The 20,460-nt window shown below is 34.0% G+C and overlaps 1 protein-coding gene across 1 annotated transcript; it reads right to left on the bottom strand.

The window, feature by feature from the left end:
* Window positions 1–1,916: 1,916 nt before the first annotated feature.
* Window positions 1,917–12,114, bottom strand: LOC145558588 (protein argonaute 5-like). The gene is made up of 22 exons (XM_081619877.1): window positions 11,488–12,114; window positions 6,709–6,911; window positions 6,457–6,609; window positions 6,226–6,356; window positions 6,026–6,135; window positions 5,818–5,921; window positions 5,265–5,403; window positions 5,072–5,188; window positions 4,859–4,969; window positions 4,694–4,765; window positions 4,498–4,617; window positions 4,289–4,418; window positions 4,087–4,208; window positions 3,877–4,014; window positions 3,684–3,787; window positions 3,533–3,598; window positions 3,381–3,444; window positions 3,067–3,193; window positions 2,898–2,971; window positions 2,617–2,711; window positions 2,488–2,519; window positions 1,917–2,406 (listed from the first exon to the last, which is right to left on the bottom strand). Exons 1-22 carry the CDS (start codon window positions 11,935–11,937, stop codon window positions 2,228–2,230), a joined length of 2,841 nt encoding a protein of 946 aa, XP_081476003.1. The 5' UTR covers window positions 11,938–12,114; the 3' UTR covers window positions 1,917–2,227.
* Window positions 12,115–20,460: the final 8,346 nt, after the last annotated feature.

Genomic DNA, 20,460 nt, shown 5'->3' with positions numbered 1-20,460 from the left:
CTTCCTCCTTAACTCTTCTAGACTTATTCTCTTAATTAGTTCATAGTTTTCCTCTCCCTTAGTTTAGTTTCTTAAAAACTCAAACAATTGTAAGAATTATTGGAAGTTTGTTCCATCAATTACAACAATTTCTCGACCTTGAAGTTTATTAAGTTATCTCTTACCTCTATCTCTTACTCTTAATTTTCAATATTTAATTGTTTTGAGTTGATAATTTCTCCCTTAATCTTGTTTATTTGTTCTTGCATGTTTAATCCATTCTTGTTCTATCTCTTTCCTAGTTTATTTGAATTCATGAAAACCTTAGATTTAATTCTTAGAGTAATTTTTACCATGTTTAGTAAGTAGTCTCTTAGTTAGGGTTGGGTGAAAACCCAACCAAACTATGGTTGATTAACTTGGAATTGTTCATGTTCTACCTTGGATTGACGGTTGTTTGTACTTGAATTGATTATTGCATGTGTATTTTGATGGCCACTTCATGTTTAGTGAGTAGTCTCTTAGTTAGGGTTGGGTGAAAACCCAACCAAACTATGGTTGATTAACTTGGAATTGTTCATGTTCTACCTTGGATTGATGGTTGTTTGTGCTTGAATTGATTATTGCATGTGTATTTTGATGGCCACTTCATGCTCATGTGTTCATCCCTCTTCTCACATCGAAAGATGGAGTTTTGGGGTGAGTCCTTTCTTGTGCAATTGGATTATGCTACTTTCATGATTGTGGATGTTTGGTTTCATTAAGTAGGATGCTTTAGTGTGGTAATTAGATGAGAAATCCCAATTATTTGTGCCTCATACTAGTTCGGAACGATCGAGAGACAAACTCGAGCTAGAAACCCACTTCCTATCCTTGAGACTTAATCTTTGTCATGTTAGTGCTTAATCTAAGGAGTACTTATATTGTGACTTTGAAATAAGACAATGTTAAGTTCCTATTCTATCTTTCATGTGTGCTCATAATTTATCCTTGTTGTTGATTCCTTGGTTTTGGTTGGTATTGAATCCCGTTTCCCCTAGCGTTCCTTTTACCAATCAAAACCCAATTTGTGACCGAATTAGCTTACAACCGTTTCATACTCTTGGTGTTCTTGACTCATTCCCTGTGGATACAATTCTTTACTTACCCTAGACTTGTCTTAGGTTGGTTTAGGTAGAAATATTGTTTGGTTTTAGGGTAATTGTACAACGACCAATTGACCATCCACCATTATCAAACAAAAGAAATATAATATCTGACCATTATTATCTAATATATGACACTTATAATTTAAAATCTGATATTTATAATCTAATATCTGACCATTATTATCTAATTTCTGACAATTAAATTTTGAATTTCTTTTCTGTTTGTATGATTGGACTCACGTGAGTCCAACCTACACAATACTTTTCCATAACTGTTAATTTTTACGAAATAGATGTTTAAATATATTTAAGCTAATTCAAAAGTTCATATGTTTTGAGCTTTTCCAAAGAGTTTTTTGAGTCTGAAACATGGTTGTGGGGAATTGGAAATAAGCTCCTATCTTGATCAATCACAAAACATGAGCATAAAATACAAGTTCATCTATCTTACAATCCCAAAATCCACCAATCATATATACATAGTCATGCCTTCTATGAGTTCTATCATAATTGACCTTGTTTAATTTATGCCAATTTATGATATCAAATTTTATAAACTCTGCTAATGTCAAACTTATGCAATTAGGGAAACAAAAAAGTGGTTGCAAAATGATATGTAAAAAAGTAGGGTCTGCGTACTTGCTTAAATTGGTAGCAGTAAACTAGTAATACGGAGTATTAGAGAGTTACTATTAATCTACTATACAGTAGCTAACAATAAGAAAACAGTAACATATTCCAAAATTAAAGTATTGACCAACTAGGCAAATATTGACAATTCTAAACATTAGTTTTCACTTTCTCAACAAGATCTTTAACAGTGTAAAACTTGAGACAAGACCAAACTTCAGACAAGTTTTTACAAAACTTTCTTAATCACCTTGGCAACCTGATCTGTGATTACTGATCAGTATCAGTATCAGTGTTTTCAAAAGTGCACCTTACATTAAATCTCCTAGGCACATTTTCCACCCACATAACTATATACACCACTGGTTAAGTTAAAATCGATATTCGATAGCAAACTCGAACTTCGTAGCCCCAGAAAATAAGTGAAAACTGCAAAAACTAGCAACAGGTTGAGGATGCTGCAATTCCTCCTAGCAATAGAACATGACACCACTCACATTTTCCTTGATCTTTGGAAGGGCCTGAACCTCTGCTTGTTTGTCCTTGGTCAGATCTTTGGTATTTGTTGATTCACTATCAGACATGGTCATGCCTTCAACATAATACCGAGCACGGAAAGCCAAAAGGTGTGCATAATAGGCTGGGGGAACTGCCAATCAAAGTTTATGGTTAGTGTATCCAAACACAAAGAGGTGATGAAAGAAAGAAGCAACTTTTCAATAACACTTACCTACAGATACTGAGCGTGTGCACCTAGCAAACCTGAAAAAACAGGATTCAAACACACGAGTTCAGAAATAGAAAGTAAGAAGTCATAATTACAGTCATTAAGAAACTAATTGTAAGAACGGATATTTACGTGTAACACAAACTATTGGTCAGCAGCTGGAGCAAGTCTGCAGTAAAATTGTTCTCGTCGTAGAGCACATGATAGTGTGTGGGTCGGCTTGTTCCCTAAACATGTCATTCACAATGTCAATAAAACCACAAGATTGGGTTGCAGTAAGTGAAATCAACTAGGCAGCAAATGCACATAGTCAAATGACAGTAATATTAACTGATTATTAAGTGGTGAATTATCATTGACAGTCAAACTTAAATTGGCGAACTAACAGACTGAAGCCAACCAAAACAACTTGCCTGTATCCCTGCATGACTGCATAGATAGAAGTCAAACTCCGATGGATGGCAAATTTTGCTGTCGACCACAGTTCCTGGGATAGATAATGGGGGGAAAGTCATTACGAGGATCACAAATAAGTAGAGACAGTGCTTCACAAGAATAGCATAAATTTGAAAATATAATAACCTGGCAGAATATTGCCACTCCTATCAGTCAATTTGTTATCAACGGAGAAAAGACGGGTGTGGTGCCTCTTTTGCACAACCACAAATGTCACACGTGGTTGATAGTTCTCTTCTATGGATTCGCAAGCCTTGAAAACAAAACATTATAGAATAAGGATTGAACAGAAGTAAATATTCAATAAAACCGCAAAATGCACTTCAACTGCAATTAACATTTCAAACTCGCTTGTTGCTACCGGCTAAATGTCACAGCATAATAATCCACTCATTTAGAAAATTAAGCTCAGGTTTTTCTATATGTCAAAAGCCTGTTACCTGCCGTATCACATCAACCTCATGCAGCAAGACCTGAGCAAACTGGCCTTCACTTACTCCATCTCTGTCCAATATAAAAGGAGTGAGTATGAGAGAGGCAAGTCAGACAACAAAGTTTTTGAGCAGCAAACAATTTGAGCCACAAATTATACCTAAAGAAGATAATTCTCTCAGGTTTCTGCCTATTATTTGCCTTGTAAAAAGCTATCAGAAGTTCTCTACAAGCACAAGAGATATATTAGAAACTCGCAAGTCAGAATAAGATTTTGGCAACTTCCTGAGCAACATTTACAGTGAATTTACCTAGCACATGCATACAGATCCTTAATAATTTCCTCCCGATGACCCTGGGCACGAACAAGCCCTCTGTACTTGGTCACCCCAGGCCAGTCCATTGAGGCAACAACCTGCAATAGCGAGCAACAATTAACAGCTGAACACCTTGAATCCATAGCACTAACAAGAAAGCTAGACAACAGAGCTTGAAAAACCATACAGCTGCAATTGAGGCACTAGAGTCCTCCCCTGGTTGAGCATGTGTGACATCAGCACCAAAAATTATTGTTGGACGATCAGTCAAGAGGGGTATATTTCTCTGTATCGCATCACACAAGACTGTGTTGCTTCCTCCAGCCTGCGGCAAACATTGGCTTAGCAGTAGGTAAACAAATGCTAAGTTATTAGACTCGTAATTTTCAGAACTCACCTTCACATTGATTTTTAAAGCCACATTTTCAAGATACTGCTTGCTAAGTTTTTGAGCATGCTTAGGCTGACAACATTGAGAAACTATACCGAGCTCAGTTTCACATATCCTTTTAATTTTCCCTGCATGGTTACAGAAATCCCTGTTACTTTTAACCAACAAGCACAACATATAAATCTAGAGAATAGACAAAGTCACATACCATAGGATCCAGTTACATCCGGCAAAACAATAATTAGCAACTGCACCTTATCTCCCACTTCTGAAAGAGCTTTCTCAATCTGAGCAGGATGAGCAGAGCGTATAGGAATAAAAGGGTTCGGGTTGAAGTTCTGACAATGACAGAAAAAAATCAAAAAAAGGAAACATTCACACAAAGAAATTATTAATTTTCATCTATTGAAACCATACCATTCCCTTGCTAGAGCACATGGCAACCAGCTCCTCGCAAAACCGCTGCACTAAAACTTGATCTAGTCTTGAAAAACTCAGGCAAGTCCAGTGAGACACAGTAGCACCAATATACATTTTCTACAAATACAAATTGACCAGTGAGAAATATAAAGCATGCTGCAACCACAAGAAGGTTATAATAGTCAAATCTTACTTTGTTAATCATGTTCCACTGGCCCACCCCTGGAGCAACTTCTCGTTCAGCTCCGCTGTCATGATACTTAAGCTATAAAATGGAAGAATTAACTTGTCAAGTCAAGGGTGCTAAACTAAAATAAAAAGCAAGATATAAAGTTAAAGAGAAACTGTAACAACATACCATTGGTGGAGGCAATACTCGGGCATCAACAGTTACAGGCACTTCAGTTATATTCATTCCAAACTCCTGCTTGACCATCTGATTTTCAGAGTAGCGATTGTTCTTCACCATCTTCAGAGATTAAAAAGAATTAATAAAACCAACTGCATGTACAACAAAACCTGCAAACATTCTAGAATAAAGCAGAATGACAAACTCTCTTATAAAGATTACCGCGATGATTTTACTCTCTCTTTCAGGAGGTCTTTGGCAGGTTGCCCTAAGAAGACCAGTCACCTGCCTCTCATTCAACTTCTTAGGGTATTTTTGACCATGAACAATTTGGCAGACCTAAAAGAAAAATAAATAAATAACATTTACACATGATACAAAGAAAGTCAAGTAACAAGTGAATTAAAAAGGAGACCTCCATGGGCAGATAGGTAAGCCTCTTAGCCGACCCAATTTGGATGCATGGTAAAGCTGGATGTCTAAGCTGTATTTTGTACTTGTCTTTGAAGTACTGTGAGATAGACAACTGGATGTCATTACTCCCAAGAGAGAACCTACAATGCAACATCATTATGCTTAGTATTGGATATTGCAAGTTCAAAATCCCAACTAGATATAGTTTACATTAGATACAATAGCTTCAAACATAAGAAACCTTGTACGAAGACAATTTGCTTGATATTATTAATTAGTTTATATTCTTTCAAGACATTATATCTACATGCTTACAACATTGACAATCCTGTAAGACAATTAATTTGCTTTCGTATAATGTACTTCACACAAGGTTATATTCAGCATCAACCCACCGAAAGGTGAGAAAAATGCTAGAGAGGCAGAAGGATAACAGTACCAACACACACTCAATAACAAACAATAGCCACAACTGAGACATCAAAACACAAATGAATGTAAGTACACTCTTTATGTCAACAAAACATGCTTAACATTATAGTCCAAAACCATACATCAGCTGGTTTGCAGGTTCACTTGACACGCCTATCACTTTATAGCATTTCTTGGATGCTAAATGATTTGTTTCCACTATGATACCTTTTAATGCCCTCTTAACCTGAAATAAGCACAAAGAAATATAAAGTTGCAGAGCATAAAAATAATGGAATAATGAATGCGTCAATGCGACACATGGCCACTGTAACACTAGTACCATAATACCTTGATACGATTTGCATCAGAAAAGGGCCTAGAGAAATCTCTCAGATTCAAATAACTAGCCACAAATTCATGAACCATTATCGGTTCATAGAAAGGCCGTGCAGATGCATCTATAATGTCAAATAGTCAATTTGGTTAGCACAGGTGGAACTACAATCAAAGCCCAATACAATATTGCAACAAGTTAGACAAGGGTGTACCAATGTTGAGAGAGAGGCCCATCTGGGTTGGCCTAATACTTTGATAATACCCCCTCCAATACTCTAAACCTTCCCCAAGAGAATCCTTGCCCAGTGATTCCGAAAAGAATGATCTCCCAATCAACACATAGCTACAAAAAACGACTTTTCAGCATCTTAACGAAAGACAAAAGGCAACAGGATTTTATGAGAGTCAAACACTTAAAGAAGATTGAGTATAAGAAATATTACTCTGTAGGAGGCTTTGCTGCACGAAGAACAACATCAAGCACTTGGATGGCATCTTGGGGAGATTCTGAAAATCGACCAGCAAGGTACTCTTGCAGAAAATGTATATCAACCTTGTTAGCCAATTTGACGGTAACCTGGAATTTCTGAACCTCACTGACAATCAAACATAACAGTTCAAACAAAATTAGCGAAAACTTGTTATATCCATAAATAGACAATCTTTTATATTAAAGAGATAGAAGCATAAAACACCTCTCAGAACTGCCTCTTCTTTGTTTTTCAATTTCAACGACAAAGTCTTTTGACGTGAATGGTAAAGGACCTGCAGTATAGAAGCTCTTCTTGCCATCATACGCTGGAATCTTGTTCCCCAAAATTGACTTGTGATCACGTAAAAGCTTATTCAGTATCTCTCTACTAAAATTCTTGGAGGCTATCTCCGGATTGATTGACACCTGCTCCACAAAGAAAACATCATCAGTATGCCATCAAGTTAAAGGGTATATGATAACAGAGGGCATAATTTTGGTCATACTAATATCCATAGTTACAAACCATTGCAAACATTCCCATTATCAAGATATGAGCATCCTTTAGAAAACAAATAATAATTTAAATAAGTGTTCCTTGACTAAATCTAGTACAGTACTTACAAAGAATTCCAAAAGTAAACTTGCATCTTTAGCATCAAGAAATAATGGGAGTCCTCACTCATTGTCTGTGAGTCAAAGTTCAAAAATTGTAACACTAAACACATTAACTCAAACCCGGAAAGGGAAATTATTGATCGATCACATTATAAGAGAAATTAGCAATTGAAATTACTGAAAATTCTACCTTCTTGGTTCATTGTTTACTGTTATCTACAAATCTTACCATCAACTTACATAAGGGAAAGCTAGAATTAAGAGTACTCCACATTATACTAAACTATAAGAGCACAGAACCAAAAATTACTTCACTTTCTTCCACAGTGCTCTTACTCACAATGTTTTACTTGTAAATTAGTGAAAGCTGCATATAAGGGTTTTTTTTTTCCGTGTATGAGTCTCTTACCACTTAGTTTTCCAGCAATGTAATGTTAGTAAAATTTTATTTCAATCCTCAATTTAATGGCTTACTGTATAAAATGGCCCTTACAGCACAATGCAGGAGTACATGGAAAATTATTAGATTTAAAAGGTACCAAAAAAGTAATGCTAATAGAAAATCACAGAAAGGGAAAAGAGAACAATAAGAAAAACTAGGATATTGCGTACTTGATGCCTTGATAGCATAACACACCACACATGTCAGGTTTGTTCCAGTCCAACTCTAGGACCATACTCGATAAACCATATTGAAACCTGACTCACCCAATAACCCACCCCAAATAAACAAGATAAAGAGACTCAAGAAAAAAATAAATAAATAAACTGCACCAAAGGATACACAAAGGATAGCATGCTAATTACCACTACAATATATTAGCATCAGAATACATAAACACATGAATAGCTTTTTAACAAACCATTTAAACCATACTGAAACCCGCTCGCCCAATAACCCACCCCAAATGAACAAGATTAAAGGACTCCAAGAAAGAAAAAAATTGCACCAAAAGACATGGGTACAAAGGATATCTTACAAATTACCACAACAATATATTAACATCAGCCACTACAATGAACACATAAACACATGAATAGTTAGATGAAGTGCATAATTAATTAATTACGGAGTACATATCATCTTTTGCAAAAATCTGCCAACTCAAACACAACCCCAAAAAACATGTAAAAACAAACAAATAAATAAATAAATAACTGAAACCCATCATTTTAAAAACCCATTAAACAGTGTGCAACTGTTTAAGCTTCACAAAATCGTTGAAGACCCAGCAATGTGCATACCGTGACAGAAGTACAGAACAACACCCTATATTTAGAATTTGAAACCAAAAAAATTAAAAATTGCGTTTCAAAAAAAAAATAAAATAAAATAAAATAACCCGATATTATTCATAGGAGAAATTATCACTTTTGATTTTGTATATTTATTTATAAAACAGCCAAAGCCCAAAGCACCCATAACCATTATTATTACGGAGTAAATTTTTATTCTTTTTTTAATGAATCCAGTTTTTTTTAAAACAGACCTAAATACACAACGTTATCATTCTCACTTAAATAAAAAAAAAAAAAATTTAAAAAAAAAACATTGATAAACAACAACGTTATCATATGATTTAATTTTGGCTAATACTTGGTTTAAGAAGAGGGATTCACACTTGATAACTTTTCGGAATGGAGCAAATGCAACTCAAATAGACTTCCTGCTCACAAGGAGCATAGATAGACAAAGTTGCATAAACTGTAAGGTTATCCCAGGGGAGAGTGTGGTCACCCAACACCGGCTATTGGTAATGACTATTCGTCTGAAAGAGAAGGCGAAGAAAAAAGTTAGACAAGAAGAACCAAGGATAAGATGGTGGACCCTAAGGGATGCAAAAGCTAAGGTTTTTACAGAAAAGGTAATTGAAGAAGCGGATTGGGATGGAGAGGTGGATCCGGACATGACTTGGTTACGAATGAAGAACTGTTTCCTAAGAGTGGCCAAAGAGGTCTTAGGGGAAGTAAGGGGAAGAACTTCGGTACAGAGAGATACTTCGTGGTGGAATGAAGAGGTGAAAGCAGTAATTAAGCAAAAAAGGGAATGCTATCAAGCCTTAGGAAAATGTAGGAGTGATGAAACCTTTGCAGCGTATAAGGAGGCTAAGAGCAAGGCAAAGGCAGCTGTTCGCCAAGCAAAAGAAAAGGCATATCAGGAGGTTTATGAAAAGCTTGATTCCAAGGAGGGAGAAAGGATCATTTATAAGATGGCAAAGAGAAGACAAGAGGCAAGGAAGGATATTGGCATGGTGAAGTGTGTCAAAGATAAGAACCAAATGGTCCTAGTGCAAGAGGAGGGCATCAAGGACAGGTGGAAGGGGTACTTCGATGAATTATTTAATGGAAGTAATGGAGTTGTGATAGGAGATACCTCTATGAGTGATGAAGAAATCAACATGGAGTATGTGCGAAGGATTAGGAGAGTAGAGGTGGAGATTGCACTGAGGAAGATGAAACCTAAGAAGGCGGTTGGCCCTGATGGGGTACCGATAGAGGTGTGGAGGTGTTTGGGTAAGATTGGTATTGATTGGTTAACAAACCTTTTCAACAAGATATGGACGGCTACAAGGATCCCACAAGATTGGAGGAAGAGCACCTTGGTCCCGGTTTATAAAAACAAAGGAGACGCTCAAGATTGTTCTAACTATCGAGGAATTAAGCTTATGAGCCATACTATGAAGTTGTGGGAAAGGGTGATTGAACAAAGGTTGAGGGCATGCACAAGCATTTCAGATAACCAATTTGGTTTTATGCCTGGGAGATCTACTATGGAGGCAATCCATTTGATAAGACAAATGATGGAGTTTTATAGGGTAAAGAAGAAAGATCTTCATATGGTCTTTATTGATTTAGAGAAGGCATATGACAAGGTGCCAAGAGAGATACTTTGGTGGGCAATGTTGAAGAAAGGTATCCCACGAAGGTACGTAGACCTAGTTAAGGATATGTATCGGGATGTGTCAACAAATGTGAGGACATGCGGAGGGTTGACAAAAGATTTCCCTATTACAATCGGATTGCATCAAGGGTCTGCATTAAGCCCTTTTCTTTTTGCAACGGTTCTAGATGAATTAACTAGACCAATTCAAGATGAGGTTCCATGGTGTATGCTGTTCGCAGATGATATCGTTTTGGTGGATGAGACTAAGGATGGGGTTAATGTCAAGTTGGAGCAATGGAGGCAAAGGTTGGAATCTAGAGGGTTTAAGCTAAGTCGGAGTAAGACTGAATATTTGGTATGTCGTTTTGGCACTCAGAGGGGGACAAGCAATGAAGTGGTGAGTTTGGATGGAAAAGATTTGACCATGAGTGAATGTTTTAAGTACCTAGGGTCGATCATCCAGAAGAATGGTGACATTGATCAAGACGTGACCCACAGGATTAAGTCAGGGTGGCTTAAATGGAGAGCGGCCACGGGAGTGTTATGCGACCGCAGCATTCCCTTAAAGTTGAAGGGAAAATTCTACAGGACTGCCATAAGACCAGTGTTGCTCTATGGTACAGAATGTTGGGCTTCTAAGAAAGAGCATATTAAAAAGATGGAGGTTACGGAAATGCGCATGTTAAGGTGGATGTGTGGAAACACTTTAAGAGATAGAATCAGAAATGAGGTTATTCGCAAGAAAGTAGGTGTGGCGGGCATTGTAGATAAATTAAGGGAAAATCGTCTGCGTTGGTTTGGACATGTAAGACGGAGACCCGAGGGTGCACCGGTGCGAAGAGTGGAAGAGTGGGACCATGGAGGGATTAAACGAGGAAGAGGGAGACCAAAGATGACTTGGTTGGAAGGAGTGAGGAAGGATATGAAGTGCATGGATTTACGTGAGGATGAAGTTTTGGATCGTAAGGGATGGAGGAGAAAGATTTACGTTGATGACTACACGGAATAATCAAATTTGGTTCATGTTAGCCGACCCCACTTTTGGGATTAAGGCTTTGATTGATTGATTGATTGATTGATTGATAAACAACAACACAAAAACATTATACCCAAATTGAAATTACTCACACATTTTACAGCAAATATTGTGAGTTTTGTGACAATATGACATACTTTGTATTTACCCCCATTTCCCAAAAAAAAAAAAAAAAAAAAAAAGGAAATACGAGTATATTTTTAAAAATAACAAAAATAAAATGACATCATCAACAAAATAACACAAAAACAAAAACCAAGGTAGCATCAAAATTAAGACAAAACCCTGGAAGAAAAACTCAACACATTTAAACACCCATCAACACAACAACATAAAAACCCATTCATCAACCAGATTCACAGAGAAAATGACATCATCATCAACGGAAAAAAAAAACATTTCTAAAAAAAAAAAAAAAGTAAAAAAATTTACAAAATTACAAAAATTAGAGAAAGATATTTTACATCGTAGTGATGAAAGTCATTATCAGAAAGTTGAACAAGAAAGTGATTAGCACGAACAGCACAACGGAGTCCAACATTACCAGACCCAGGTCGCTTCGGTAACACTAACGGCTTACGACTCCTTCGACCCTGACCTTGCGAAGACGACGACGATGACTCCGATACTTTCAGCTTCTTCATTTCGTCGATCAGCGTAACACCTGCCGCCGTATCCCAGTAAGCTTTCGTCAAACTTCCGACGTTCGGTGGCCCTGAACCACCACCACCGCGCCCTCCGCCGTAGCCTCTTCCTCCTGAGCCACCTCGACCTCGACCTCCGTAATCGCCGCGACCACGACCTCCGTCATCGCCGCGACCACGACCTCCGTAATCGCCGCGACCACGACCGCCGGAGTCGCCTCTGCCGTAGCCTCGGCCACCGCCGCTGCTGCTACCGCCACGATACGACATCGTTTAACCTGGAAGAGAAAAAATGGTGAAAAAAAAAAAAACTTACGAAAAAGTGGAGGTTTGAAGAGGGGGTTTAATGGAGGATGAAAATGGTGAGAGGAGAGAGAAAATGTGATGAAGATGAAGAGAGATAGAAAGGGAGTAAGTAATCAGCTTTATATAGAAATGTTGGGAAGACGTTCTTTTAGCATGGATGACCTACTAGTAGTAGTACTGTAATAGTAGGCTAGTTTTTGCATTATATTTTGAATAATTTTGTTGTCCGAAATACAATTGCCATTTTGGATAATAAAGAGCTCGTGGTTTTATGATGGGTTTTAATTATTTGACGGTTTCCTTTCATTTTCGAATTATTTTGGGTAAAGGGCAGTTATGACTTTTCGAATTCTTTGTTTTTATTTGGGGGTATGTAGTAATGTAGTAGACTGGTGGGGTTTTAATTAAGAGGTGTAAGGGTGTTGAGTTTTTAATTTACTCAAGGAAAGACATGATTTAGGTGTGTTGGATTGTTGATTAAGTGATTAACTATAGCGTTATACGGAGTATTAATGATACCTGGATCATAAATAAATGAAGTATGCCCTTTTATCAAAAAAAAAAAAAATTGAAGTATAGTACTCCATTCGTTTCATAATTAAAAGCATATTTTTCATTTTTTTTACGGGAATTAAGAAATTTAGTTGAGAGTACAAATATGCACATGTGGGTAGAGAGAGATAGAAAGAAAAAGTGGTTGAAAATTATTGAAAAGATGGAGAGAGAAAGTGTTAGAAAATGATTCCAAATGTACAAAAAAACAAAAACAAAAATGATGACAAATCACAAAAAGAAGGGAAAAATTTGCAAATTGCAGCCATTTAAGGTTAGTATTCCGTATTTAGCAAATTGCAGTCATTTAAAAAAAAATGCATTGCAGCCCAAATGTTGTTATAAATTATAAATTGCAACCTAATTTAATTTTTCCATTGGTTTGGCCATTGAAAAATGTTTATTTTAGGTCTAAGGGGTCCTTTTAGGCCGTAAGGAACCAAATTGAGCTCGAAATTGGCAAAAAAAATAACGTAAGTGTCTTGTTTTGCGTAACAAAAATGTATCGATTTGTGGACAACTATTTTTTCCTGTAAAAATGAGGCACTTACGTTAATTTTTTGCAATTCCGAGCTCAATTTAGTCCCTTAAGATCTAAAATGGCCACTAAAACCTTGGTCGAACATTTTTCGACACGAAAACCGATGAGAAAAGTGAACTGAATTGCAATATACAATCTAGAACAACTTTTGGGCTGCAATTTGCAATTTTTTTTAAAAAAAATGACTGCAATTTACAAAATACAAGTTTTAAATTGCTGCAATTTACAAATAGAAACAAGAAGGTATTATTGTTAAAAAAATAGTACGGAATACCTATAAATAGAAACAGACCTTTAATTTTGAACACCCAAAAAAGGAAAACGGGCTTCTAATTATGAAATGGAGGGAGTTTTTAGTAGACAGTAGATAGATTGGTCCATAGAGGCTCCAATTAGGAGTTTGATAAGACTTTAACCTGAGAGTCCCAACCTTGTTTTTATCCAAACAAGGACGGATTTTAAACAGTCAAATTTAAAAATAAAACTTGAAATTGACTACTAACTCCATAAAAAAAATTAAGACATGGTCTTGGGTTAGAGGTTTAAGTTAAAAAGAATCGAACGTCTGGAACTCGTCTTCTCTTCCGTTCTAAACAACAAGCTCTTACTATTGCGTTGTTTATAAAAGAGTTTATCGTAGGTATAATAAATAGAGTCTAGTTTTGAGGTATGTTATTCACACAAAATAAAATAATGTCATGGGGATATAACAATAGTATAAGGTAGGTTTGAGCAACAAAGTTGCCCTACGTACTGATCATAGTGGGATTTGAATCCACTCACAGATCAAACTCATCGTGATTCAAACAGATGTGGTGTCTTAAATAACCAATTCCGTTTGGTTTTCAATTTGGGTAATGGACATAAATGTCATCATTTTTTTTTTTTTGTAAGTGAAATTTTAGTAATCTTTGATAGATTCACTCATAAAAGTAAAATAAAACACCTTGGTTGAGACATAATTGCCAAAAAAAAATATCCTTTGAACAAGACAATTCAACAAATGCGTCCTAATTGACAACTTTTAGTGGGCCAAGGTATTTTTTGGAGTGTAACGACAAGAGTTCACTGTATAATATCACTTTGGGTTTAAAATTACTAGAGGATAATTTTTTTTTAATGTTTTAAGGGTTATGTGTTTAGGTTAATGGAATCTATATATATCTATATCTATCTATACTCTATACTTTATTATTTTTATATATTAAAAAGCATTCTAAAAACGTTTATGTGCCACGTGGCGCCTTCGCCATGTCATCTTTCAACTATGAGCATATTCTAATAAAAATGTCTATCATGAGATTCGAACTCATAACCACAAAAATATGCATTAGGTGTCTTACTATCTCATCTTTATACTTGACTCATAAATATATAACTATGTGGATTGGATAGAGATCTAAACATTTAATAACCACAATTCTTTAAAAAAAATAAATAAATAAAAAAAAAACAAAAATCGATCCTATTATTGGCTAATTATGCTAATCAAGGTAATACATACAAGCAAGAAAGATTAACTATTGTTATAAATCAATTTTAGTTATTTAATTATTTTGATAATAATTATGTCTTTATTTTCATTATATTATAAATTATAAACAAAGGACAAGTTTATATATATATATTTTTTGACAGGAACACGTTTGTAGATTTAATCAATAGTTGTTCCATAAATAATTTATTCAAAGGTTTAATGAAAAACTATTATAAATTGTAAGCAATAATGAATAAATAAATAATAAAGAATGAACCTGTTTATTCAATTATAAGTGTTAAAAAAACCCCAGAGCATCGCTTGGGCCACACACTAGTTAGCTAATTAAAACGCGACACCTGTCAATGTCTTACTTCCAAATAAAAGGGAACAATAAACTATTTTAATCGTATTTAATTGTCAATTAATCTATCGAAAAATTATAATGGAACCAAAAAAATATTTTTGTATGGGGATGGATAGTTACAACCTTATACAACTAAATATTTAATCTTAACCTCATGTTTGGAATTGAGGCCATTAACTTATATCAACTATCATTAACCATTTAATTAAATAAGCATGCAATGTTATGATCTATTCTTGTGATATAAGTGGACTTAAAATAAAGTGTTCACAAAATTTATAAAAGACTTTTATTTCTAAAGCCATCTTAAACTGAAAATAAAAAATTAAAAAAAAAAAAAAAAAAACAAAACTTCTTCTATATCTAAAGTCATCTTTAGATAAAACAAAAGTTTGTAAAAACCACTAAACAATTAGAACTTATAAGTTAAAATTAAATAATACAGTGTAATATAAGTTCCATGTTATTAATGGTTTCTTAAAATAAATTAGTACAATTTAATATTTTCCAAAAATAATTAAGGAAGAAAAACGAGTTTTTTTTTTTATTTATTTACTTAGAATAAGAAAATTCATTAAAAATCATAAATCGTAAAAAATATTGTAAGATACGGTTGGAAAGCTCTTGAAAAGAACTACAATTTGAGCCAGAGAATGAGAGCTGATCCATAACCTAAGATGTGTTAAATTGGAAATTTCTATGACGTTATAAATTGCTCTTTATTCTTAATATCTTGCACAAACTCTTACTTCCTTATGTCTCTATATTTACCTTACAAAGAAAATTATCCTTGATATATTTTAGACAAATACATGAATGCATTGATACTTTATTCCTCTAATACATTAGACAAAGGTAAAAATGCAAATGCATTAAAACCTAATAACCTTTTCCCTATGTCCTATTACCTCACCAATAGGTTTGGCTATCTAATATAGAATAACGAGTTTAGAACATGTGTCACGCACGGTAATTTTCAGTATTATTATCAACTTACAACTATTTTAATCAATGTAAAAAAAATTGTCAAGAAATAGTGTGAATTAAACTACCGAAACATTTACTAAAATGAAACATAGTCATGAAAAAACCAACTAGCTAGCTAAATATGTACTTTAAAGTTAAGACATTTGAGCATATGGTTATTTTATGTATTTCTGTGTGGTATTGTGTTAAAGTGTTATGTTTCTTGTTAACTAAATGTAAATTTTAAAGTGTTAATGATGTCAATGATCTTCTTCGTTCTAATGGTAATATTTTGATTAGGCACGTCCCAAGGGAAAATAATGTTCTGGCTCACAGTTTAGCAACTTATGGTTTGGAGATGAGCATTGGACATAAGGATCACTTTGTTGTTCCTCACTTTGCCAAACCTATCTATGATGCTGATCTTGGTGCATCATCCTCCTCGGGTTGAAGCTTGCTTCACTTTCTTCCTCGCTGTTATGGATGTCTACTCAAACTTTAGCTACTTAGTTATCTCCTTAGTTATCTGCCTAGTGATTTACTGCTTTCTAAGTCTTTCGTTAATGTCTTGGTTGTATTATGCTTACTGTACTTGCTTGCTGTATTTTGGTTCCTATCTAGGTCTTCAGCAGATTTCTATATTTACCAATATTTTCACTAGTTTTGGTAACTATAGATTTCTATGCACTTTTGATGTAATGGACCTTATTTGCCTAGAAGGCTAATAATATTTTCTTCGGTTTGGGTTTAAAAAAAAAATGTAAATTTTAAAGTTATGTACTAACCTTGTGAATTAATTTTCTTTGTACACACTTTTAAAATCATTCTATTATATCATCCAAAATGTGCAACCTAAAATAATATTATTACATATCATTCCGACATGTTATTTCTTATTCAACTTTTCTCCTGATATGAACTCTAACTAGATATCAATATATTTTAAATTATATTTTGGTAATATTTTATATAATAATTCATAGTTATCAATCAGTAAATTATATAGTTATTGATTGATGTTCTTACGTTAATATTGGTTATCAAAGTAATTTACTTAATAAAAATAAGTAATAAAAATCTTTTGTTGATAATCTACTACATATATGATTTCCTTAAGAAGTTATTGTATTTTATTCTTTCTACAATTAAAGATCTAGATAATAATTATTTCGTTACAATCAAGGTTATTTACATTTTAGTCAGCTTTTTTTCCCTTATTAAACTTTACTTAAAAGAAGATTTTCTCCAAGGAAATTAAAAAAAATATATAAAACGAAATATATTTAAGGACACACGATGCGATGACATTTGTCATTGCTTGCTGGTGTGTCTTTTAGTATATAGTTAATGATGAAATTTAGGGCTAATTTATCGCCTAATATCGCCATTATTCCTATTGATAACATCACATATCGATGGAAACGAACACATTAGTTAGTATGATAATAACAATTAAGGAAATTGAGAAAGGAAGAAGAATAACATACCTCAAGGCTTGAGCCAGATGTAGCTATGTTAGATAACACCTTTGTCTTACCATGCAAATTTAAGGATGAGATCACCTTAATTAAAGTGAATCAAGAGAAGGCTAGGTGATCTTTTTGTTACTATTGAGATATTAAGAAGCTAATGAACCCTTTTTTTTTTTTTTTTTTTTTTTTTATTTAAGAAAATAAACTTGATGTATTTCAAGAAAATTAAAGCTAGATCTATCTTAATTGCTTACCGAAATAGAAGAAATAAACTATTTTTTTGGTTTTTAATATAAGGACTAGGAATACTTGAGCAATTCAACTACTCTTTTGAAATAAAGATAAGAAACAATAGTAATACTTGAACTTAAAGAGCTAGAATTATTATTATTATTTTTAATATAGAATTTAGAGATAATAACAATAATTAAAATAGCATAAAGTTAATAGCTTAACTATATGATGCTTTTATATAAGCTAATAACTTTAAATAAAACTTAAATTAAAAAGTTTTTTTTTTTTTTTTTTACTAAAACAAGATATTAGAAGAGGGTATTTATAAAGAAAATTCTTAGAGAGAAGTTTTGTAGATATTTTGGTGTGTTGGAATATGAAAATTGGGGGTATTTATAGAAAAAGAAAATGATTAATTTGTAATTTAAGGATAAATAAAGGATATGAAATAATATTAAAAATCATTAAAGGATTAGAGTGTAAATATCTTGCTTTTGGTAATAATGAGATTCTTTTTTACTAAATTCATTTGTTTAATATAAAACAAATTAATTAATCTGTTTAAAAACCTTAAACTGATAAAATGAAGAAACCTATAACTAAACCGGACTCTAATAATCATATAATAGGAATATTCTAAAATTTCAAGATATTACAAATAGAAAATATACAACATTGTCATGTTAAAACTCAAAAATACTCATGTGATACACATATGACCGGTGGTTAGCGAAGGGTTCTTCGAGGGAGATGGGCTGTTTCGCGACCGGTGGTTCGATTGTTCTTCTAGGATTTCGCCGGTGGTTCAAGAGAAAGGGAGTACGGTGGCCCGACGGGGGTATTCTCGTCGAATTTCAAGTCAGTGCGGGGGTTGTGGTCGGAATTCGGCGCCAGCGCAAGGGTTATGGTCGAGTTTTTCGCCGACCGGTGGTGGCTGGCTGGCTGGAGGGACGTGGGTGGCTGGGTTTTTTTCTTTTTCTTTTTTTATTTTATTTTTTTAATTAAAATTATATAATTATTTTAAAATTAAGTAATTTAAAAGGGAACCAATCATATGTTGCCACGTGGCCTTATTAGCCTTAATGACTAACGGTGTTAACGTCCGTTCGTTAGTCATTAATGGCATGTTGTGACATTTTAGTTAAAGTGAAGGTTATACGATGTATTAGAAAATCATACAACATTGTGTTGACATGGTCAATGGTAAAATCTATTTCAGACATTCGGGACTATACCCTTAATTGGACAACCTTAAAAATTGTTAACTTTCATCTTCTCTTACTCTATTAAAATATAATTAAATTTATATTTATTATGGAGGTATGGTTTCACTATTAACGATTATATTTCAAAAATTTGATAAAAGATACAAAACTAGATCAAATCTATACTTCTATATTTTATTTTATTAGTATTTTAAAAAGCAAACCAAAAAATACATATGTCATCATTCTATTACACTTCCCTATCATATTCTTCAACTCAATGTGCCACATGTCGTTTTATATTTTTTTATTTTAAATTATATAATTCTTCTTAACTCTTTCATTAAACACTTTATCTTTATCTGCCCTCTTTAATTCAACCTTTTTATTTTCTCTCTTTGATTTTAGTCCCTCCATCTTCTTTCTATTAGAGCAACTACAATGGTTGACTAATTTATTTAATAGCTTGGCATGTCACATCATCTTCTTTAGCTACAACAATTCAAGCTATTTGTTGCTTCAATGGTTAAGCTAGTTGTAAATTAATTTATTTTTAAATTAATAATATTTTTTATCTAATAAATATTTGCCAAGCTAATTAGCTCTACAAAGCTAATTTGCTTGTCAAAGCAAATTAACAAGATGTGCAACAATGGTGTAGCTACTAGCTTAAGATTTTTAATATTTGCAAGCTAGTCCCTTTTCCCAACCATTGGAGCTGCTCTTAAGTCTCATTTTAAATTAAAGTCCCAAAATTTTTATTTCTTTAATTATGTTTTCAATTACATATTAAACTCATAATTATTTATTGGTACTTCCTCACTCATCTCTCAATGTAATTTTCTATGAACAAGTCGTGCATTACACGTGCCCAGAAGGCTAGTTAATATGTAAAAACAAAAAAAAAATACCATAAAACGAAACTATCTTACAAATAGGGGACATGATCCACAAAGTTCTGCAAAAAGATCCATTATCAAAATGTTCTTATCTTCATAATGAGTTCGTTACATGCTCTACAAAAGAGCTACTATAAGATTCTCATGCTCTTCATTCTACTATATTTATCACCCCTTTTTACCCCTATGCACACACATAGGGTTGTACATCAGTCCAAAACTAGACCGGATCTGGACCGGACCTGTTGGGATCGGGACTTGAATTGAAAAATTTTGAGGATCGGAGACTGGACCTGATTCAACAAGTCCAGTTCCGGGTCAGACTTGATTCAACAATTTCGGTCCGGGTTTGGACCTGAACGAACCTGTTTTGTGATTTTTTTTTCTTTTTTTATTAATAAATAACCCGTTGGACTTGTATTTGGACCTGTTATGATGATTTTTAGACCCGTTGCTTAATGACCTGTTTTGATTTTTGAAAAAAAAGCTTTTTAAAAAATAAAGATACAATTTAACCGGGTTTCAAGTCCGGACCTAAAAACCCCGGTTTTAGACCTGATCCGGACCGGACCCGGAATTCTTGAATTTCAAGGACAGAGACAGGACAGTTCCGATCGATTTTCAGATCCGGTTCTGTTTATGTACACCCATACACACACATGCTTCTTATCGTCAGATAATTATTGATATAATTGGTCTAAATTGATATTTATCGGATCTAGTATTAATTGCGAGATAACAATAAAAAAAAGTAGTATTATTTTAGTCTGCAAC

The sequence above is a fragment of the Chenopodium album genome, chromosome 9 (genome assembly GCF_948465745.1).
Source record: "Chenopodium album chromosome 9, dcCheAlbu1.1, whole genome shotgun sequence".
Lineage (NCBI taxonomy): Eukaryota > Viridiplantae > Streptophyta > Magnoliopsida > Caryophyllales > Amaranthaceae > Chenopodium > Chenopodium album.
Note: the sequence above shows the minus strand (reverse complement) of the source record. Positions and strands in the feature narration are given on the sequence as shown.